General features: G+C 43.0%; 1 protein-coding gene across 2 annotated transcripts; it reads left to right on the forward strand.

Moving 5' to 3' along the window:
- Positions 1-2,409: 2,409 nt before the first annotated feature.
- Os9 (OS9 endoplasmic reticulum lectin) lies at positions 2,410-21,214 on the forward strand. Of its 2 annotated transcripts, XM_003476130.5 has the most exons (15): positions 2,411-2,619; positions 2,959-3,135; positions 3,780-3,843; positions 3,969-4,045; positions 4,277-4,375; positions 16,057-16,267; positions 16,362-16,463; positions 16,630-16,730; positions 16,906-16,960; positions 17,852-17,940; positions 18,143-18,409; positions 18,655-18,844; positions 19,752-19,916; positions 20,093-20,205; positions 20,481-21,214. In XM_003476130.5, the coding sequence occupies exons 1-15, from the start codon at positions 2,458-2,460 to the stop codon at positions 20,604-20,606; spliced, it is 1,998 nt and encodes a 665-aa protein (XP_003476178.1). In that variant the 5' UTR covers positions 2,411-2,457; the 3' UTR covers positions 20,607-21,214. The 2 variants fall into 2 exon arrangements, with proteins under 2 accessions (XP_003476179.1, XP_003476178.1); XM_003476131.5 differs by lacking the exon at positions 19,752-19,916 and having other exon boundaries at positions 2,410-2,619.
- Positions 21,215-23,699: the final 2,485 nt, after the last annotated feature.

Below are 23,699 nucleotides of genomic sequence, written 5' to 3' on the forward strand. Positions count from 1 at the left end.
CTTAATTTAGATGATAACCTAATAATTTGTTAGGTTGTTGCTTTGTTTGTTTGTTTGTGGCAGGATCTCACAATGCAGTTCATGCTGGCCTTGAACTCACTATTGTAGCCCAGGCTTGCCTCCAACTCATGATGATCCTCCTGCCTCAGCCTCCCAAGTGTGGGGATTACAGGAGTGTATCACCAGGCATGTGCCACCTTGCTCCTAGGGATTCCGGTTGTGTCTCTCTCTGGTGCTGTCTCCTGATTTGTGGATTCTACATATCTCCTTTTTGATATACTGGTTTGTCTTGGTATAATAAATCCTCTATGTTTCTCAAAAACCATGCATAGAGTTCCAATATTTTGAGACCTTGCATTTCTGAAATCATCTTTATATTGGATACACACGTAAATCATAGTTTGGCTGAGTGTAGAATTTAAGTTTGAAAATAATTTCCCTCAAAAATGTGAAGGCATTTTTCTATTGTCATTTAGCTTCCAGTGTCGATTAGTTGATAAACTTAAGTTATTCTGACTTTTGATATATGTATGCTATTTGCCCCTTTTAATTTTTGGAAGCTTTTAGAATTGCTTCTCTGTACCCAGTGTTCTGAAATTCTATGCTGATATGCTTGGTGTGCGTTTTATTTATTGTATTGAATGCTTAGTATGCCCTTTCCATTTAGAAACTAACTTCTTCAGTTCACAGAACTACCTTTCAATAATTTACTTGATAATTTCTTCTATTCTGGTTCTGTATTATTTTTCTGGGACTCTTGTTATTTAATGTTTGACTTTATGAACCAATTCTTTAATTTTTTGTCAGTTTTCCTCTCAAGTAGAGCAAATTTGGTCTTTAACTTCATATTTTTTCTCCCTCAGGACTGAGAATTGAAACTAGTATCTCACATATGCTAGTCAAGTTCTCTGTCATTGAGTTATGACTCCAGCTTAATCCGCTAGTCTTCCTATTGAATTATTTCTCCTAACATGATTTTGATTTTCAATTTTTTTTGAACAGGGGAGGAGTTTATATGACTGTCAGAATGGCTTCTGTTGTTATTGTATGAATGCACTGTATTAACTCTCCAAGAATACTAATGAAAAATTTTTAAAAGTTTAAAAAAACTTTCCGTTGGAATGTTTCCTCTAATTTCCTTTTTCTTGTTTGCTTTTTTGGTCTCTTTCTTCTATATTAAAGACTTTCCTTAGTTATCTAACAATGCTTGGTTGTCTGCTTACAGATAAGAGTGACAACATGAAAAAGCTGATCAGAATGTCTGTGTGAGGGCTGCACCATAGGTCGACGCCTTTCACAGCATGATTCCCAATTTCAGTAAGAGAACCCTGATGAAACAATCTGTGGGATTTTTCTTTGGAGCTGGCGAGACTCCCCAGAGAAGGTTTCACAAAGGTACCTTCAAGCTGTTGACTTTGTTTACCAAGCAATTTTCTCGTTACTTTTTATGTTTCCAAAATGTTGTTGCTGTTGTCGCCTTTTCCTTAGTTCTTACAGCTTTTCAGCTTGGAGCCTGACCTCCCGCTCTTTTAACAGGAAGCTCCCGCTACCTGCACGTCCAGTCCCCAACTTGTCAAGCTTCTAACACGGAGCTACATTCTCAGCGTCTTTAGCTTCTTCCCTGCTGTATTTTTTTTGGGAAAGTGGCGGGCTCGCTGAATCGCTCAGGCTGGGCTCGAATTTGAGATTTTCATGCCTCAGGCTCCCAGAGTTCCAGCATTACTGGTATGCGCCACCACGCCCGGCCCCAGCATTTATTTATTTGGTACAAAAGTCTTGTTTGCCTGGGCTGTCTCAAAATGTGCTGCTCTCCTGCCCCAGTCCCCGGAGTAGCTGGGATTGCAGGAGCGCAGCACCTGGCCTCCATTTCTTGTTTATGATAAGTTTATTGGAAGACAACTGCAGGATAGTGTAAAAAGATTTTGACACAAATTACTTGATTGTCCAAAGTAACGTGTACGAGAGAAGGGTTGTGCTTCTGCAAAGTAATTGTTCTGCAAAAAGCATTTAAACAACCCTCAGGGATAGCCCTCACGCCCATCTGTGCGCCTCAATACTCCGCCCAGCGGGGACCGGACACATTGCAAGAAACATCTGAAAAAGTAGTTAGTAGAGACGCACAAGAAATCGGGGCGGGGGGCGGGGAATACAAGGATTGCTTCTACACACAATCAAGAGCAAGGACTGTGCCTCTGGAATCGTTGAAGAGTGAGGGAGGGGGTTTAATCTCATTGATGATTGGTTGGTCTCTCTGACCTATCGCGTGCAGCATTTGATTTGCTAATCGTCGTGGTCTACCTCCCTGTAGGTTTTGAAGCCACGTTTACAAATGGAAAGGAGATACGTGAGAAAGACAGAACACAGAGCCAATGGTATCTTGTGAAGCTAGGGGCGGAGTGAGGCCGTTGCCAGGTTAAGGGCGGAAGGAGTGTCTCCGGGTAAGAAGGGGAACGAAAGATGGCGGCCGAAATGCTGCTGTCCAGTTTGTTGTGGCCGCTGTTCCTGGGGTTCCTGTTACCTGCACGTCTGGCTGGTGGTGTCGGGAGCCTGAACCTGGAGGAACTGAGTGAAATGCGTTATGGGATCGAGATCCTGCCGTTACCTGTCATAGGAGGGCAGGTGACTGGACATAAAAGGGGCGAGGGTCCTGAGCAGAAAACGAAGAGGGGGAACAGTAGAGGAGAAAGAGCAGCTGTGAAGTCTGGGGCGGGCGACTAAGAAAATCAGGAAGCGTAAGTAGGGCTGTTATGTGACCTCTGGGGACCGCAGACACCTGTTCTTAGGGGACCAGGCACTGAGAAGGGTGAGCTTCGAGTGTTGGCCGTCAGGTGCCGAGGCACATTGGAAACACCCAGACTCCGCCCCACTCTTTCCCAGAGTGTGAAGAGAGTTCTTGTTGTTTTCCCTTAACCCAGCCTCTCTTTACCTTCCTGTCCCCGACCCTCCCTTCTTTCCCAGAGCCAAGCTTCGGACGTGGTAATTGTCTCCTCTAAGTACAAACAGCGTTATGAATGTCGCCTGCCTGCTGGAGCTATTCACTTCCAGCGTGAAAGAGAAGAGGAAACACCTGTTTACCAAGGGCCTGGGATTCCTGAGTTGTTGAATCCAATGAGAGATGCTCCCTGCTTGCTGAAGGTAAGGGAAATGGGATGGATGGAGTAGGAGAGCTTGGGAACAGCAGTGTCAGAACTAGAATGCTGGTGCCTAGGGCAATCCAGGGACCTCCTAAGGCTATTGGTGAACTAGATATATTGGTAAAGTCACCACCTGCCCCTATCCTACTTTACTTTCATCTTGGAACTCTTCAGGATTGAAGCAATCTTATTAACTGAATGGGTTTGTTAATTTTTGATCTCAATCTTGGCATTAGCTTCATGAAGTCAAAGAATTTATCTTGTTGAAAGCTGTATTCTCAGTGACTAGAACAATGCAAGGAATGTTGTACAAGTTCAATTAATAACTGATTTTGGGATCTGTTTGCTTAGTCAGAGTGCTACAAATACCATGATTTCTTATCTTTATGGAGGGCAAAAAAATATTTTTAAAAATACCTTTAAAGGGGAGAATGGAATGACCACAGATGGAAGAAAGTCAGACTTTAGAGGCATATCTCCAGCCACTGAAGGGAAAACAGCTGTCTCTACTTACTAGTATCTGGAGAATGAATGTAGAAGGAGATGAGAAGTAGATGACAGATTATATGTCTTGGAGCCAAAAGACTGGTTCCAAGAAGAGGTACCTGCACTCTGTCCCTCTGATTGTTCATTTTTAATTATCAGACCAAAGACTGGTGGACATATCAATTCTGTTATGGACGTCACATCCAGCAGTATCACATGGAAGGTGACTTTACTCTTACGTTTCCCCTAAGTCCTCAGCATTCTATCACAGAACGCAACCTGCCTCCCCAGTCTCCTTCCCTCTTCCTCTTAAAAAAATAATGTGCTTCATTGTGGCTTCTCTTGCAGATTCAGAGATCAAAGGTGACATCCTCTATCTTGGCTATTACCAATCAGCCTTTGACTGGGATGATGAAACAGCCAAGGTGGTAGTAGGGAGGAGCTGGGAGGGGGAGGGGTCCAGCTGCAGACTGAGAGATGGAGAGGGGAGGCTTGGGATTACCTCATAGTGTCTTGGGGCTTAGTGGCCATCAGTATAGATTCCCCTGGGGCCTGGATTCCTGCAATTAGAAGGTCTTTATGGGGGTGCAATGCCATTCTTCTAGTGATCTCTCATGTCCCGCAATCCCCTGCCCCCTGCCTCATGTCTTCTCCAGGCCTCCAAGCAGCATCGCCTGAAACGCTATCACAGCCAGACGTATGGCAATGGGTCCAAGTGTGACCTCAATGGGAGACCCCGGGAGGCTGAGGTTCGGGTGAGTCCCTAGACAACAATCCACATTCTCAGTGAGGAGGGCAGAGTTATGTCATATGCTTGACAGGTTGTCTCAAGACTCTTGCCATCTGCCAGCTAAACAATATTGCTTGGATATTCAGAGGCACTTCAAGTTCATATTTCCCAGATACTTCCCTGTGTCCCCCAACCACACTCAAATCTCTTCCACGTTTCTGTCATCTAAGCTGTAAACCTGAGTATCAATCCTTGACTATTTCCTCATTATCACCTCATTCTTCACTTAACTCTTGGTGAGGTCTTGCTTCAGTGTTCATAAGCATCGAAGCATTGAGCTCAGCTTGGGACACAGTGGTGAGCAAATATGCAGCCCCTGCCCTTGTAGAATGCACAGTCTGCAGGAAAAGACAGATGCTAACCAAAAAGTCACAGACATAAGCCTGTGGTCTAAGGAACCAGTTTTCTTACAGTAAATAACAAAGCCCATCCATTCTGCATTTAGGTATCTTTTAAAAGATTCTCTTTCATGTTCTTGGTTCCTTAATATCTCACCTGCATCACTTGTTCTTAGCTGAGTAGAGAATTCAGATAGACAGAGAAGCAGGTATATGTAGAAAAAAGTTCCTCAGGTGATTCTAAAGTATACACAAACATACACAGGCACCTGTAGAGAACCTGGAGATACCCACCAGACTGTACTTTCTGTAGTGCAGACTTGTACAAACAGAGATGCACTAATAAGAATTGAATGCTCAGATCCCTGGGGTGGGGAGAAGCTCTGGATTGTAGTGTTTGCCATTATCTTGGGTATAAATACTCCTACTATTCCCAAATCAAGCTATCAGTGTGAGGTGAAACTATCTTGCAGCATTCCCAAAGATTTTCCAGTTGATTCTTGTGAGCTGTTGTCAGCTCCTGCCACCTCCATGTTATGCCTGTATATGATTGTGATACATTAGAACCACCTGAGGAACTTTCTTCTACATATACCTGCTTCTCTGCCCAATCTGGGAAACTTTCAGTTCTTCTGCTTTGCAAAAAAGAATAAGATCTAAACACTTCAGCACTATCCAGAGCAGTATCAAGGGAGGTGGTAGGCGACAGGCAGATACCAGTTATATTTGAAGGTGGTGCCGTAAGATTTGTTGATGGTTGGATGTCCAATAGTTAAAGATGGCTCCAAAGTTTCTAGTCTGAGCAACTGTAGTGATGGAATTGTCATTTATTGCAGTACATAGACAGAGGGTTAGGGAAGGAAATTAGGTTGTTTTTGGACATGTGAGGGTCCAGTGATGATTATTAGTCAGAAGTTAGCTTTGATTCTGGAATTCAGGGACACAAGCTAGACTGGAGATAAAAATACTCATTGTGTTTCTGCCACACAGGCCTCTTTCTGTCCCTTGAACCAATGGATTTTATTGTTTCCTTTGCCTAGGACAGTCTTCCACATATCATTGAATAGCTGGCTCCATCCCCTCATTCAGGTTTTATTCAAGTCACACCTCTACAGGGAGATTTAATAGACATGTGGACACATGCACATTCACACTTGCTTCTGCTACCATCCTGGTAAACATCTGCAGAGTTTTATATTCTTCATACATATGGTCTGTTAGAGTTACTAATTTAATCATCTTCCAATTACTTCTTTCTGTATTTATAACTCCATTGGGTCAAGAACTGAGGGCAAAGACCACATTTTGTCAAATATATAGAACACATGCCCTGTGCACTGCGGATAAAAAGGTGACAGAGAGACCCTGTCCTGCCCTTAGGAGACAGATGTTTTAAACAGCACAAGAAGCAGCAAGATAAACCCTATGACAGGTGCAGTGCATGTCCCAGGAGGAGCACAGAGTAAAGGAGCTGAACATAGGGTAAATAGAAGGCCTGGCAAGAAAGTGACCCTTTAACTGACATTGGAGGGACTGAAGAGGGGAGAAGAGGCCGTGCTCAGTGAAGGTCAGTAATTGCAAAAGACTTGGAACAGCAAGCCCTGGCTGATCGCAGGAACTGAAGGATTTCCACACAGACTGGAGAGCATAATCTTGAGACAGGACACAAGTCTTAAAGGCCTTTGTGGCTGTGTTGAGGACTTTGGACATCCATGGAACAGTAGATAGCCAATGAAGTTTTTTTGTTTCATATGTGGTGCTAGGGATTGAACCAAGAGCCTTCACACTGAGCTACATTCAAAGCCTTTTATTTTATTTATTTTAATTTTGGTACTGGAAATCAGTCTCAGGACCTTGTGCTTGCCAGGCAGGCACTGTCCATTGAGCTATATCCCTGGCCCTCACAGCCCTTTTTGAGACAGGGTCTCACTAAATTGCCCAAGTTGCAATCCTCCTGTGTCAGCCTCTCAAGTCAATGCAGTATTGTAAGCAGAATGGCAGCATTTAATAAGGTTTTAATTTTCGCTTTAAAGTTCTTGTATGTCTTCTGTGAAATTAGTCCTAGATTACTTTGGGGTTTTTTGGTACTAGGAATCAAACTCAGGACATTGTTCTTGCAAGGCAGGCACGTAGGCCTCTGAGCTATATCCCTGGCCCAGTCCTAGATCTCTTACAGCCTTTGTAAGATATATGCAAATGTATCTTACCCTTGTCCCTACATGCAAATGTTTCAAATATATGAGTACCTTATAGTTCTTTATGGTACTGTAAATATAGTATGTTAAAAATTATTTCACTTAACATAGGCACCCCTAATAGCTGGGCATGGTGCCAAACACTGTAATCCCAGCACTCTGGGAGGCTGAGGCAGGAGGATCACAAGTTTAAGCTCAGCCTAGGCAATTTAGCAAGACCCTGCCACAAAATAAAAAATAAAAGGCTGGGGCTAGTCTACCAAAAAAAAAAAAAAAAAAAAATTACTTCCAGTTCCATCCATATTGTTGCAAGTGACAAGATTTCATCCTTTTAATGCCTAAAGAGAGCTCCAGTGTTTCTTCATTCTTGGTTATTTCCTTTGCTGTGAGTCTGTGTGACAGTTTGGTTATTTATCAGATGGTGGACACTTAGGTTGTTCCCATTTCTTGGCTCTTGTGATGTTCTGTAATGAATGAGGAAGTACAGCTATCTCGTTGACCTACTATTTTCATTTCCTTTGTATGTGTAACCAGTAGTAGGATTGCTAAATTGTTTGGTAGTTCTGTGTTAATTTTTGGAGGAGCCTCTGTACTGTTTTTCATAATGCTGTAGGAATTGATACTCCAAACCAGCAGGGTGCATAGGTACTGTTTTGTCCTTCACCTTGTCAGCGCATGTTATTTTGTTTATTTTTGATAATAGCCATTTTAACTGGAGATGATTTTGACTTGCATTTCCCTGATAATTAGTGATACTGAACATTTGGTATACCTGTTAGTCATTTGTATGTCTTCTTTTGAGAAATGCCTATTTTTTAATTGGGTAATTTGATTTTTTGCTATTGAGTTCCTTATATGTGCTGGAATTAACTCCTTGTCAGATATGTATCTTCTCCCTTGCCATATACTGTTTCTTCATTCTTGGTTATTTTCCTTTGCTGGGCAGAGCTTTTTGGTTTGAAGTAATGAACTATTTTTGATAGATACTATATTCAATATCCTAATATTTTAATCGACTTATAGCTGTTTTCATAAGTAAATTGATCCGTAATATTCTTTTCATGTGTTTGTCCTTATGTTGTTTTGGTACCACATTACATTAATTTTATAAAATTAGCTTGTGTGTTTTTTTTTTTTCTTTTAGTTCTCTGGAGCAGTTTGCAACACAACTTGTTTTGGTTTGATTTGATCTTTTTTTTTTTTTTTTTTACTATTTTCTTTTTTGGTACCAGAAATCAAACTCAGGGCATCGTGCTTGCTAGGCAGGCTCTGCACCACTGAGCTACATCCCCAGCTCAAGGTTTGGTTTGGTTTGGTTTGCAGTTTTTGTGATTGAATTTAGGGGCACCTTAGCACTTAGCTATATCCCCAGCCCTTTTATTTTGGAGGGTTTGTTTGTTTGTTTTTTGAGTCTCACTATTTATCCCAGGCTGGCCTCAAACTTGCCATGATCTTCTTGCCTCAGCCTCGTGAGACTGGGAATACAAGGTGCCACCACACTCAACTATTTTATTTTGAGATATAGACGACTTTCTGAGTTGCCCACATTGGACTCAGAAACTTTCAGTCCTCTTCCCTCAGCCTCCTGTGTGCCTGGAATTACAGGCATTTCCACTGTACCCAATCTGTGCTCTAAAACTCTTGTAAAGCTGTCCCAGCCCTACAATATACCACAAAACCACTACATTGTAGAGATGATTTTCACTACTTTTGTAATGGAGTTAATGATTATAAGATTTTAGGTATGCTAGATCATGAAGCTTCAATAAATTACCATTTCATAAGCCATTATTCACTTGCTTAAAATTTTGAGTGCATTAGTATAAAATTATAATATTTTCTCTCTTTTTTTGTAGCTGTATCTGCTTTTTCATTCCTGATACTGACTATGACTTTTTTCTTTTTTATTCATCTGTGTTGCCTGGTGCTTACCTGCTTTACCAGCCCAAGAGCCACATTTCTCTTTTATCTTCTCTGTGGTCTGTTTACTGTCTCATTAACACTGTCATCATTTGTCATTTCCTTCCTTCTTTTGCTGTGTATTTTTCTGTCTTTCTAATTTCTGAGATTTTTTAGTGGTCAAAATATTCCATAGTCTTAAAAAATATTCCATATTTAATCTTAAAATAGATATTAAGTACACATAGTTCAGATATAGAAATGCTTAAAAAATACGAAGAGAAAAACCTCAACGTAGCTTTGTCCCTCATTACTGTGTTCCCAGCATCATAAGAAAGGCAGCCATTGCTATGTGTTTGTGGGGATGTGTGTGTGTGGGTGTGTGTGTGGTGCTGGGGTTGAACCAGAGCCTTCTGCATGTTGAGCTTGTATTCTACCTTTGAGCTACAGCCCAACTCCCACTGCTTGTTTCTTTTTATATTCTCAGAGACTTTAAAAAATTGAAAGTGGGGCTGGGGATTTAGCTCAGTGACATAAGCACCTGCCTTGCAAGCGCACGGTCATGAGTTCAATCCCCAGTACTAATTAAAAAAAAAAAAGTTGAAAGAAAGAAAAGAAAAGTAAATAAAGTAAAATATAAAAAATAAAATATTTGTTTTTTGTGCTACGAGGGATTTAACCCAGGGCTTTTACAGTGAACTATATCTCTAGCCATTTTTTAAATGTTGAAAGTGTCTTACTAAGTTGTCCAGACTGGGCTCAAACTTGTGATCTTCCAGCTTAGTCTCCCAGAAGGCTAGAATTATAGCCATGTGTTTTAAATATTTTTATTAACACAAAAGTTCTATAGCGAATAATCTTGTACCTATAGAGTATATGTAGATTGAGTTTCTGGAAGTAGACTTGTATAATTTTGTTATGTATCATCAAATTACTTTGCTTAGGAAAATTTTTCTCCCTCTAGCAGTGTGTAAGACTGCAAATGCCATGGCAACCTGGTATATTTTCAAACTTTTGGATTAAAAGATCTCAGTCATCTGCTAGGCATCAGATAAAGAATTATTTCCTAGTGGCCTTAATTTGCATTTCTCTTGAGAAAAAATGTGTAATATTACCCATTGAAGAGCCATTTGTCTCTTTTGTCTTTTCTTTCAACCATCCATAGTCTTTGCTTGTTTTCCTAATATATTATTAATCTTTATCTTCACAATTTATAAGAACTGTATATATTAGACATCACCTTTCGTTTGGTCTTTTTGAGCCAGTTTCACTGTGCAGTTCAGGTTGGCCTTGAATTCACTTTGTAGCGCAGGCTGATCTTGAACTTGCAGTGCACCTCCTGCCTCAGCCTCCTGAGTGCTGGGATTACAGGTGTGTGATGTCTCACATTTGCTGAGACATCATCTTTTTTCATGACCTCATGCTTGCCAGGTAGGCGCTTATGCCACTGAGCTAAATCCCCAGCCCCAAGACATCATTTTTTTGTCCATATTCTTCTTGTAACTTCTTTTGTTTCGTTTTGTTTTGTGCTGGGGACTGAAACCAGGGCCTCCCAGATACTAATCATCTGCTCTACTACTCAAATTATGCCCCAGCTTCTACTCCTGTGCTCACATCACTGATTTTCAGCTTTTATTCTTTCTTAATTATGCACTTAGGGCTACTTATTTCACTCTGAATACTATTTTGGTTGCATTCCTCAATTTTTTTTTTCTCAGAACCGGGGATGGAACTCACGACTGCTTGCTTGCAAGGCAGGTGCTTACACCGCTGAGCTAAATCCCCAGCCCCTCATTCCTCAAATTTTGATATGAAGTATTCCATTTATTATGATTTCTACCTTGTTTCATACCTTATTAGAATCAGTCTTGTTATGGCTCTCTTTTGTTGTTGCTGTAACTAAACAAATGTGTTTTGCTTTTTTTGTATGACTGCTGTTGATTATTGATGTGTGACAATTGTGTGAATGATCCTTGATGATTGTTGACTTTGTGGTAAAATCTTTAAATGGTATATTTGTCCTTGAAAACATGTTTTCTCTATTCAGTTCAAGACTAATCAGTTTCAAGTAGTGTGGCCTGTGTCCCAGTTACTGCCAAGGTTGAAGCAGAAAGATGAGTTGAGGCCAAATTTTAGCCTGGGAAACATACAGAGATCTCAATCTCAAACAAGACTGTGATTATATTGTTCAAATTTCCTACTGATTTCATCTTGAATTGGCCAAACAGTATTGAAAGGAGTGTATTAAAATTTCCATTATGATAGTGGGTTTGGCAATTTTATTTTTCCTTTGTATGTTCTGAAGTTATTTTAATTTGAATTAAATAATTTATGGGTTTTCTAGTGATGATGCAAGTTTTCATTCTTGAGATGAACCTAATTTGATCATACATGTTAACTATTCCTTTTGAAAATCCCAGGATTCAATTAGTTAATTTCTTAAAGGACTTTTGTATATATGCTCAAAAAGAGATACTTACCTGTAATTTTCCTTCCTCTTACTTTCCTCCTGAATTTGTTAACAAGGTCATGCTAGCCTTAAAAGCAAATTTAAAAATGTTCTCACTTTTTATATATTCTAAAGACTGTAAGATTGGAACTTCTTATTCTTTGAATGTTAGAATTCATCTGTAAAGTCATCTTGGCCTAGGTTTCCCCTGCAGAAACATTTTAAACTATTGATTGATTTTCTTTGGTAGTTTTAGGACTGTTCCAAGTTTTCTATTTTATTTTTTGGGGGGGGGGTAAGGAGGATCAAACTCATCACCTTGCATTGCCAGGCAGGCGCTTATGCCATTGAGATAATCCCTGACCCCCCAAGTTTTCTATTTTAAAAAGTTTTTAAAAAGTTGTGTTTTTTTGGTATTCATCTACTTCACATGATTTTTCAGATTTCTTGCCATAGAGTTGCTCCTGAGATCTACTTTGTTTTCTGTCTCCATCATCTATCATTCATCAGTCTCACGAGAGGTTAGTTTTAGTCTCTTAAAGAACCAATTTTTGAGCCAGGCATGGTGGTACATGCCTGTAATCTCAGCATTTGGGAGGTTGAGGCAGGAGAATCACTGCAAATTGGAGACCAGCCTGAGCTATAAAGTGAGCTCAGTGTCAGCCTGAACCACATAGCGAGTCTCTGTCTCAAAAAGAAAAAAAAATATTTTACATATAGTGAAGTGTAAATATATCTTGATTATAATCTTGGAGTGTAAGTTATGTACGTAATTTAAAGCCTATCTTTTTTCGGGGCAGAGGTACTGGGGATCAAACTCATGACCTCGTGCTTGCCAGGCAGGTACTTATACCACTGAGCTAAATCCCTAGCTAAAGCTTGTCTTTTTTTTTTTTTTAATCGGTACCAGGGATCGAACTCAAAACTGCCTGCTTGTAAAGCAGGCGCTTATGCCGCTGAGCTAAATCCCCAGCCCTAAAGCTTATCTTTTAAAAACACATATAAGTTCAATTCTCAGTACCAAAAAAAGAAAAAACAAAAACCCATTATATAAAATCAAGCCAAGGGATAGGATCTAACTTCATAGTAGAGTCCTTGCCTGCCATGTGTGACATGGATTTGATCCCCAGAACTGATGAAAAAATGGTGGTGGGGGAGGATCTAATCTAGCATTGCAGCATTTATCTGTAGTTCCAGCTGCTTAACAGGCTAAGGCAAGAGGATCATTTGAGTCTAGGAGTTTGAGTCCACCCTGGGCAGCGTAAGTCCCTTTCTCAAAAAGATAAAAGCCAAGTGTGGTGGTACACACCTATAGTCCCAGCACTAGGGAGGCTGAGGCAGGAGGATTATGAGTTGAAGGCCAGTTTGTCTACGTTGTGAGTTCAAGGCCAGTTTACATTACAGTGTGAGACCTTGTCTCAAAAAACAATAAAAATTTTAAAAAAAAGTAAGACACATGTACAACCAGAGATAGTTGCATAGTGAACCCCTAGATTATCAACTATCTTCAGCAAATATAGCCAGGCCATTTCATTTATCTCCTTGTCTGCCTCCTACTAGATTATTTAGAAGTAAATCACAGACATTAGATTATTTCACCCATGAGTATTTCCATATTTATCCCTAAGGGCTCTTTAAAAAATATAACTAAAGGCCATATCTCTCTTTCAAAAAATCAATAATTTTGTTTTATTTTTTTTTAAAGGAGAAAAATCTTATTTTGGCTCATAGTTTAAAAAAAAATTAAACCAAATATGGTACCACATACCTGTGATCCTAGTACTCTGGGAGGCTGAAGCAGGAAGACTGAAAGTATAAACCCAACCTAGAGAACTTAGTGATTTAGCAAGACCTTGTCTCAAAATTAAAAATAAAGTTCTGGGGATATAGTTTAGTTCAAAGGCCTGAGTTCAATCCCTACTACCACATATATACAATTTCTTATTATCATGAAATATCCAATATTCCTAATTCTTTCTGATATTTTATATCACATACATATTTATATAATTGAGTCTGTTCTTTGACTCAATCCAAATAAAGTCTGTGTGATACATTTGGTTTTCATGGCACTTGTCTCTAATCATGGATAGCCCCTTCATCTTTTCTTATTCCCCTATAATTTATTTTGAAAAAAAATGTTTTTTTTTTAAACACTTTGGTTTTACATAACCTGATTTCATTGATGACATCCCTAGAGTGCCTTTTAATACATTTGTTAGTCTTTTGTTTTTTGAAACACGGTCTCACTATGCAGTCCTGGCTGGCCTTGAACTCACAGTGATCCTCCTGCCTCAGCCTCCCCAATGCTGGCATGTACCACCATGCCAAGCATTTCTTAGTCTTCCTTTCCTATGGTTTTAGTAAACTGGTAGTTATATATAGGTGGAAAAACAGCTGATCAGATTCTAATATTGTTTATCTTGTGTGTGTGTGGTGCTAAAGCTTCAACCCAGGACCTACTTACTTCCTTAGGCCAGTGCTGACTAAGCTATATCCTCACTCTGAACTATGACTTTTTCAGAAATTTCATGGCTATCTTGTGATTTCTTACTTAATTACATTGTAGTGAGAGAAATTGTACCATTTGTTTTGAGTCTGTTTAAATTTGTTGTATGAGGAAACAGGGAAGAAAAGAATTGAAATGTGTTACATATGTGCAGCAGTTCCTCACAAGGAGTGAAATAATTGTGTACTGAAAACATATGCTAGTAAAATTTTTAAAATAAAATAAATTTATTGTATGGTGTGATATACATCAATTTCTGTTTCTTATTAATTTCTTTTTTTTTTTTTTTTGTACCAACGATCGAATGCATGACCTCATGCGCGCCAGGCAGGCACTTACGCCACTGAGCTAAATCTTCAGCCCAATTTCTGTGTTTCTTTGTGCTCATAAAGATCATGTAGTAAAATGTTAGCTTGTGTGTAGTCTGTATTTTAGGTCATGCTTGTTAATTTGTGCTGGTCAAATCTTTTTTACCTGTATTGATTTCTCTCCTGTTATAATTGTGGATTTGCATATTATTCCTTAATAGTCTTTCTATCTATTCCTTTTTATACTGTCAGTTGTTGTGCTTTGTACTTTGGAGGTATATTCTACAGATATTTATTAAGTGCTTCTCTGCCAGCCACTGATCTGGTTGCTAGGGATATTTCAGTAAACAAAACAGACAGAAATCCCTGCTGTAAGTTAAGGAAGACAAGATAAAGAATGCCATGTAGTTTTACAATTAACTTCCTCACAAATTGAACCTTTTAAGGAAGAAGTGATGTTCTCTAGTAGTTTTTTAAGTTTTTAAAAGTGATATCAAAATAGTATAACAGCTTTTGTTGAGTTACTATTTGTTATAATTTTTCATTCTATTTTATCTTTCCTAAATCTTTATGGAGTTGTGGTTCCTTTAGTCTCCCACCTGGCCACTTTGTCCTGTTCTTTTCTTATGTTTTAAATTTGTTCTCTAAACAGCATATTGTAATTATTGTTTTAATTTTAACCAGTTTGACAATGTCCTTAAGTAAAGTGTTATTCTAGCTTTTAACATGGCCATGAAGACATACACTTATATTTTCATCTAATTTGTACATTTAGATCTTTCATCCATTCAAGTTAATTTTTGTATATAGTATAGCAATGTAGGGATCCACTTTTTTTTTTGAGATAGTTTTTCTATGTAGTACAGTCTGGTCCCGAAGTCACTGTATAGCCCAGGTTAACGCTGAATTTGCAGCAATCCTCCTGCCTCAACCTCCCAAGTGCTGGGATTACACCACCTTCATTCTTTTACATGCACACATCCAGTTAACCAGCATTATTTGCATAGTTATAAAACTGTTTGCAGCTGGACATGGTAATGTCTGCCTATAATCCCCGCACTCAGGAAGCTGAGGCAAGAAGACACCATGAGTTCAAGGCCAGTTTGGGCTACATGAGGAGTTCAAGGCCAGTCTAAACTACATAGTGAGACCCTGTCTTAACAAAAAAAAAACATCTCCCCCCAAACCCACCAAAGTACATAAATAATTTTGTTATTTGTTATATGTCCTTAGAAATATTTCCAATGACTTTAGATGTTTCGTTTTTTAAATTTTCATGAGTTACAGAGTTTCACTAGAAGTGGGTCAGTAATCTCTCTTACTGCCTTTCCAGAAGTAGGATCTGCTTTTCTTTTTTTTTTTTCTTTTTTGTTGCAATGCTGAGGATCAAACCCAGGGTACTACACATGCTAGGCAAGTACTGTAACACTGAGCTGCATGCCCAGCCCTTACTTTTAGTAGTTACTTTGGAAATTACAATTTGCATTATCAAAAGCCAACATTTATCAGTATATTTACTGCCATTCTCATAACCTAAAGACCTTAAAACTATAAGAAGTGTTTTTTTTTTTACCATAGAGTGTATTTTAAGTAGATATGTATACATATACAAGTAAGTGCATATTGCCGTGTACATATATAGAAAGTGAAACAAAAATTTGCAGATTACTTGTATTTAAGCTGCCTGGGTTCAGTTCCCATTTTTACTGCCGGTCAAGGTGAACAAATGCCTTAACTTCATCAAACCTGTTTTTTGAGCTACAAAGTTGAGACACTAATTCCTCCCTCACTGAGTCTTTATGACAGTTAAATGAGCCAATCTATGTAAAGTGCCATATGCGCAGTAAGCACAGTGCCTGATACAAGTAAGTGCTATAAAAGGTAGCTGTTCCAAGAACAAAAGCCAGGTATGGGAGGTGCAGTTTATCCTCCTGCTCTGTCCTGGCAGTTCCTTTGTGATGAGGGTGCAGGCATTTCTGGAGACTACATTGACCGTGTGGACGAGCCCTTGTCCTGCTCCTATGTGCTGACCATTCGGACTCCTCGGCTATGCTCCCACCCCCTCCTCCGGCCCTTGCCCAGTGCCGCACCTCAGGCCATTCTCTGTCACCCCTCCCTGCAGCCTGAAGAGTATAAGGCCTACCTTCAACAGCAAGAGGGTGAGCGAGGAGAAGGGCTGGGGGCGCGGGGAGTGGTGGTCAGGCAGATGGTAGGGTTGTGCCCCTGTCCTACTCTCACACTGGTTTTCAACAGACTCAAAACAACAAGAAGATAAAATCACAGAGAACTTACAAGACCCGGATTCCCAAACGTGGAGTGAGACCAAGTCTGGGGTGTTGCCCCCAAAGAGGGAGGGTAAGTCCTGCTGTCACCCATTCCATGGAACCAGCCTCTACTTCTTCCATTCCTCTAATCTTACTTTGATGTACTGACTGGTGGGGCTGGACTGCAAGGCTACCATAGACCCTAACCTCATCCCATTGGTTCTCTTCCTTTCTCCCCTCCTGTCTTTGTATCTCAGGTGTAAGCCCAGCCAAAGATGACAGTAAGGAATCAGATTTCTGGAAGATGCTTCATGAGCCAGAGGACCAGGCCCCAGAAGGGGAGGAGGCACAGGCAGAGGTGAGAACCAGCTTCCCAGCCACTTCTCTGGGATTGGGTGGGTCCCCCAAGTGGAGGCTGTTATGAGGTGACCTGTATCTGTCTAAGGATGTAGGGATATTCCTAGCACAGTTGCCTGAAGACCACAGTGGGCATGCAAGCTTTTGTGCCTGAGCCTGCTCTTTTTCCTCATCAGGAGCAGTACCTAAACCTTGAGGCTGCAGCAGATCCAGCTCCAGGCCCTCCAGATGGTGAGTCAATCCTTCATGTCTCCTTCACTGCTAAAGTGTATTTTAGGGTTGGCAGCTGTGGGGATGGCTGGTTGGGCTAAACACAGGAGGAAAGAAATTCCTTCTCTTGTTGTACTGGGTGGGGATTGAACCCAGGGCCTTGTGCACGGTAAGCAGGTGCTGTACCATTTAGCTATTTTCTTAGCCCCAGGGGGTTTATTTTTATCTGAATTAGTAGTCTTTGTAGACAGCAACACTGTTCGAGCACTCAGGCTCCACCACTTACTGACTTTATACTCCTGGACAATTTCACTTACCCATTAAATGTGGGGAATGAAGCTGAGTGTGGTGGCACACACTTGTTACTTCAACTTTCAGGAGGCTGAGGCAGTGGGGTGGCTGAGAGTTCAAGGCCAGCCTGGGCTACGTAGTGAATTCAAGGCCAGTGTGAACTGGGTAGCAAGACCCTGTCTCAAAAACAAATAAACAAACAAACAATGATAATCCCCATAGAGGGTTGTGAGAGTAAATGAAAATACAGCTATCATTTATAACAGACTGCTGGTAATTTAGTAGATGATAAATGGTTAATATTTATGGGAGGAGTAGAACAGGATCCAAGGAAGAGAATCCCAGGATCTCTTTTGTAGTCCCAAAAACTCATTTTGGTTTTTGCCAAAAGAACCTTAGAAACGCACAGAAGAGTGGACACTAGCTCTTATTAGCACACACCTCTCCTGTGAGCCACCTCAGGACAGGGCTTTCTGTCATGGGGGTTTGTTCCATCTCACTTACCAGACAGGTAGCTCCTGAAGGCAGAGATCATGTCTCCTTGGTCCCTCTGTGCCCTCTTCTTACTATTCAAAAGAGAATTTAAAGCACAACAGGTCTATGCTTCTTCTGTCACCTCAGATTTTCAGAACAATGTGCAGGTCAAAGTGATTCGGAGTCCTGCGGACTTGATTCGATTGATAGAGGAGCTGAAAGGCGGAACAAAAAAGGTATGATCCCTGCCCAAAGGATTGGTGGGAATGGCCTGGCTGGGAGCATTTGAAGAACTACCCCTACCTGGGCCAAATGGAGCTGACTCTGTCCTCCACTCTTTCTGAGTCCCTTGGTTCCACACCCTGCCCCTGTTTGCACCCCACCATGTGGTTATGAAACCCCAAAACTACCTATCTCTTTCTCCCCAACCCTTACCAGGGAAAGCCAGATGCAGGCCAGGAGCAGCCTGCAGATGAGGCTGCAGAGGCCCCTCATCAGGAGCCAGAGGCGAAGGAAAAGGGTGATGTAGAGCGTCCAAATGCAGTGGGAGAAGAGGACGATGAAGATGAAGACACGGATGAACGGCAGTTACTGGGAGAATTCGAGAAGGAATTGGAAGGGATACTGCTTCCGTCAGACCGCGAGCAGCTCCGTTCCGAGGTGAAGGCTGGCATGGAACGGGAGCTGGAGAACATCATCCAAGAGGTGAGTGTGGTGCTAGCTCCTGAGGTCCTGCAGCTGCCGCTTCTGCCGGATAGGACCAGAACAAAGGCAGTGCCTAGCGCCACTCAGGGCACCAACACGGTGGTTACTTACCTAATTTGAAGTGGGTGGTGAGGAAAGGGGATTGGAGATAAGGATGAGACCTGGGCATTGACTGTCCTGTGAGGTGTGACCTGCTGGCCTCAACTGCCCAGACCCTTGACTCCATCCCAACTTGGGCATTCCAGACAGAGAAAGAGCTAAACCCGGATGGCCCAAAGAAAGAGTCAGAGCGTGATCGGGCAGTGCTGGCCCTGACATCCACTCTTAACAAGCTCATCAAAAGGCTGGAGGAAAAACAGAGTCCTGAGCTGGTGAAGAAGTACACAAAAAGGAAGGTTGTCCCCAAAAAGCCTCTTCCATCACCCCGCTCCACAGGTGAGAACAGTAGGACAAGAAGGAGCAGCCAGGTTAGTTATCTCTGTCCCTTAGCTGGTGCTGTTCCAGAGGGCACTGCGTTCTCTCCATCCAGAGTGCACATCTCTTCCTGCCTCCTGGAAGGAGCTCCTCTGTTCTCGCTGTCACCTTTCTACCACTGACCTTCCTGTGTTGGTCACTCCTGCTTGTCCTTTGGAAAAGCAGCTATTCAAACATGTCTGTTGTGATCTCTGATTTTTCCTGTGTCCTCAGTGCCTAGCAGTCTGCCTGGCATATAAATGTGGACCAAACAGTGATGAGCCTGAGTGCTGGAAACCACACATCTGTGATAGATGCAGTGATCAACAGCTAGGACTTTGCTTTAGGAGAGGATCCAGCTGTCAGGGTAGCCAGCCACACTTGAGCCACCAGCCTGAATACTCTTGAAGTTACTCTTCCTTCTTGCATGCCTTTGTGTTCATTCCACAGGCATGTATAGATGTGGAGATCAGACATTCCAAATGGAACATTGCAGTTTCAAATCTTCTGTAAACATTGAAAAGTATTTAAAGTCACAGCGTACGTTCAGTTCCCAGTACAAAAAAAAAAAAAGTCACAGCATATGGAGGACCAAACCAGTTTTCCAGCCTGCACTTTAAAGTTCTTCGTCGGTGCAGGGGGCCTAGTTGTTGCTTTCAGAAAAGTTACTTCCTTATAGGTGACAAGTAGAATGACTGAGTAAAAGGCTACAGTTAGGGGCAGAAGCACTTTTTTTTTCTTTTTTTGAGCTCCAGTTCACATGTGTGTTCAGGTGGAATAGCCACCAAAACCAGTGGCACACTGATGGCTTAGAGAGAGGTGACCACCACAGCCCCTACCTCTGGAGTCACAGCTTTGCTTTGTCTCCCTGTGTGTCTCCCCCTCTAAGAGGAGGATCCTGAGCACAGAGTCCGGGTCCGGGTCACCAAGCTCCGTCACGGAGGCCCCAATCAGGATCTGACTGTCCTCGAGATGAAACGGGAAAACCCACAGCTGAAACAAATCGAGGGGCTGGTGAAAGAACTGCTGGAGAGGGAGGGAGTCACAGCCGAAGGTGGGCCCTGGAGGGCGGCTGGCTAAGAGCTGTTGGAAGGGCTTGCCACTGCGTGGAGGGGCTGGGTCACGGTGGACTGGAAACCTCAGCTGAGGACCTGGGGGGCAGGGGACCTGCCTGAGGCTCCCAGCCTCCTCCTCCTCCTCCTCCTCACTACCCACACTGTTTGTTTCTAGGGAAGATTGAGATCAAAATTGTCCGCCCTGGGGCTGAGGGGACCGAGGAGGATGGACGTTGGCTGACGGATGAGGACACAAAAAGCCTCAAGGAGATTTTTTTCAACATCTTGGTGAGACCCCCTACCTCAGGTCCTGGACTGCCAGCCCTCCTAGCCCGAGCCTGCTACATGTCCCAGAGTCACAGGGGCTTGCCTGGCCTTGCTGCATGTCACGCTTCAGTGTCCTGTCCTAGATGAAGCTGCCACTCAGGAAGAGCCCCATGGAGACTGGGTCTTCCTCCCTTGCCTTTCCCGACCGCCAGTCCTGGGGCTCTCTGCATATTGAAGCGGCTGGCACTTCTTTTGGTTCCCCATCAGCAACTCTGCTCATCCTCACCCTCCCACAGGTGCAGGGAGCTGAAGAGGCCCACAAGGAGCGCCAGCGGCAGAAAGAACTGGAGAGCAATTACCGCCGGGTGTGGGGCTCGAGAGATGGTGAGGGCACAGGAGACCTGGATGAGTTTGACTTTTGAGATACCACTGCAATGTGTTCCTGACCGACCCTGCCTCCTCCTCACCTCACGTCTTGATCCCTGTGAAGGCAAAACACCAGAGAACAGCAGAGCAGTGAGCCTCTGCCCTCAGCTCTGGGGAAGAGAGGACCCTGGGATAAGCACTGCTGCAGCTGGCAAGAGCCTCCTGCAGACCTCTGCAGGCCGTGGCTCCTCCCGGGCTCCCATGTGCCCTTCGTTTCCTCCTCGGCTTTCCCTGTTAGTGTCCCCTAACTTGTTGGCTCACTCTTCTTCCTGCCTAGAGACTCACTAAGATCCTGCATGGGCAGGGCTGGAAGAGTCGGGTAATTTAGCAGGCCCAAAGAAAGCACATTGCCCACCTGCTCTGTCACTGTTTGGAGTTGCTTTTCCCTCTTTCCTGAGATCACCATGGGATTTCCTTCTCCCTTGCCCTGTTCCCACTGTCCCTCCAATCTTCCTGAGCTGAGGCGCTTTCACTTCTGTTGCTGAGGAGATGGGAGACCCTTGCACATCACTTCCAAACACAATCCCGGCTAAAAGGGTGAGGTGCAGAAGCATCCCCGTATTCTTCAACAATCAGGTTTCTAAATAAAGAACTGGACCATCAATCCTTCTGCCTTTTTGAAGAGGGGGCAGGTGGGGAGATTTGTGCTCTTTTCAGAGGAGAGGGCACACTAATCCTGGCTCCACACCTCCCAGTGGGTCAGTGGAGCAGGGCTGCATAGAGACACTGGACAGCTGAACAAGCCAGCTGACTCGGCAAGACTTGAAAGTCCTTGGCAAGGGTACTGCCATCCCTTCTTTTCCTCATCTGTCCATTTCCATTCCTTTGTTTTTATTTTTTTAATTTTTTGCAGTGCCGAAGAACAAATCACTGCTAGGCAAGGACTACCACTGAGCTATACCCCCAGTCCAGTTGGTTGCTTTTCCGCTACCCCTGTCTACCCTAACTCCAGCATGCTTACCACAGAGCATGCACACTGTCCCAGCATCTTTTGCTGAACTGTGCCTGCAGTGTGTTCAGATTCCATCTGCCAGCCACACCTTCCCAGAAAAGAGCCACATTTGGCTGTGGCCAGAGAGAACTGCTGCCTACACGTGCCAGATTCTCAGTCTGCTGAGGGCAGCCGTGAGTCCCTCAGTGGCCTTCCTGCTGCCTCCCACCGTAGAGGGCTCTGGGGCTTGCTGGCTGCCCAGCTTGGAGGTATGTGACCTTCCTGCTGAAGATTCCATTGACTCACAAGACAAGGAGACAGAGGACATGGAATGCCTTGTCTCCAGAAGTGACAGAAGTCATATAAGACTAACTTTGCTGAATGTAGACTAGTGCTTATTGTGCATTATGTATTTATGTTTGTTTATTTTGGTACTGGGAACTGAACTCAGAGCCTTTACATTGAGCTACATCCCCAGTTCTTTTTTTTTTTTAATTTTAAGACAAATCTTGCTAAGCTGATAAATTGCCAGGCCTGGGCTTCAACTTCAGATCCTCCTGCTTCAGCCTCCCAGAGTCCTGGAAGATCTACATAATCTTGAGGACAGGGATGCTTCAACTGGACATAAATTTTAGAAACTGCCTTGAGGGTGGTAACAACCAGGGTGCTAGTTTAAATCCTCACCCTTCATCTTCCCTCAGTAGGGCCTGATCAAGTCATTTAACTTTTTTTTTTTGAGTCACAGTCTCTGTATAGTTAGGCTGGCCTTGAACTCACAGTGATCCTCCTGCCTCAGCATCCCAAGTGCTGGGATTACAGGTGTGCACCACCACATCCACCATTTAACTTTTCAAATGCTGTTTCCTCTTCAGTGCATAATAGTACCAGCCTTGTAGGGCAGTAGAGAGAACTGAGACACTGTCATGCATGACATCACAGAGGACCTGGCCCACAGTAAGCACACCAATTTATAAACCAGCTGTTGACTCTGGAGAGAGGAGCACTTGGAAGCACGAATAAAAAGCATCCCAAAAGGTCAGCTGAAGTTTTTGAAGCAGGAAGCAGGAGAGGCTGGAGCAGATGGTTCTCTTTGGTTTGACAGGGACAGAGTCTCAGCATGGACAGAGAAGCGATTCTGGAAACCTCACTGTATCTAATCATTTTGTATTTTTGATAATAAAATCCTTTTTACTTTCCTTTGGCTTTTGGAAAAATGCCCATGTAGGTCAGTCTACTCTGGCTGTGCTAAGGCAAACAAAGGGAGGGAAGAAGGGTGGTGGCAGATGGCAGCCAGGAGGGGGTAGTGCGAGGGCCAGGGGAGGAAGCCCAAGGCTAGCTGGGCGGCATGGATGTACAGGGGCAACAGCTCTTCTCCTCCCACAGTCCTGATATGACTGGAGGGCCTGCTCTTCTGTCACCCCTTCCATCTTGCCACAAACCAAAGATGCGGTCCATCTTTTAAACAGGACCAAGCAGATTACTTGGTGATAGAATTTGCTGTAGGTTTTGGTTAACCATTTTTTTTTTTATGGTTGTTGGCTAAGGATTAAAGGACCTTCCCACTAGCCCGCAGTTCCCTTCACGTGTAACTTCACGCCAGTGTCCATGTTGCTTCCCCACACTTAGATTCAGAGTTTTTGAGAACAGAGCTGGCTTTTGTCATGAGGAAGGAGGGTGGAGAGGAAGTGAGGGAACCTAAGGACCGAGCTGAAGGGCAAAGCGCCAAGTCCGCCAGCTGAATCTTCCTTAGTATTCCCCTTCTTCCTCCCTTTGCTGGGGCCACACGCCTGCATGTCACCACACTCACCCCCAAGTCCACTTCAGCCTGGGTCATGCTGCTATACTGGGTGCTCACCAGTCTCAGACTGTGCAGAGCAGCAGCCTCTATGTGACTTGGTCCTGGGCCTGCTGCGGCAACCACTCCTTTTTGTCAGCTTACTGGTATACCTGCAGTTCAGTGTCTTGGAGCTGCAGGACACCAGTGGTTGGAACCAGTTCTGCCCAAAGATGCTGGTGCCACCAACTGATTCATCAAGGTGGATGATATTTGATGGTGGTGTCCAATCTGTAGTGGATACTCACCAAACACCACCCTCCACCTCCTCTACCAGAGCAGACACTTTGAGCTGCACCCAAGAAATGAGACAGGTTATGTCCC

The sequence above is a fragment of the Cavia porcellus genome, unplaced genomic scaffold, assembly GCF_034190915.1.
Source record: "Cavia porcellus strain 051 isolate PalLab524CR breed Dunkin Hartley unplaced genomic scaffold, mCavPor4.1 scaffold_8, whole genome shotgun sequence".
Lineage (NCBI taxonomy): Eukaryota > Metazoa > Chordata > Mammalia > Rodentia > Caviidae > Cavia > Cavia porcellus.

Coding starts and splice junctions, on each gene's coding strand:
- Os9 (XM_003476130.5), top strand. CDS start 2,458: ATGGCGGCCGAAATGCTGCTGTCCAGTTTGTTGTGGCCGCTGTTCCTG. Junction 16,464..16,629: donor GTTGCCCCCAAAGAGGGAGG/GTAAGTCCTGCT, acceptor TTTGTATCTCAG/GTGTAAGCCCAGCCAAAGAT. Junction 18,845..19,751: donor TCCATCACCCCGCTCCACAG/GTGAGAACAGTA, acceptor TCCCCCTCTAAG/AGGAGGATCCTGAGCACAGA.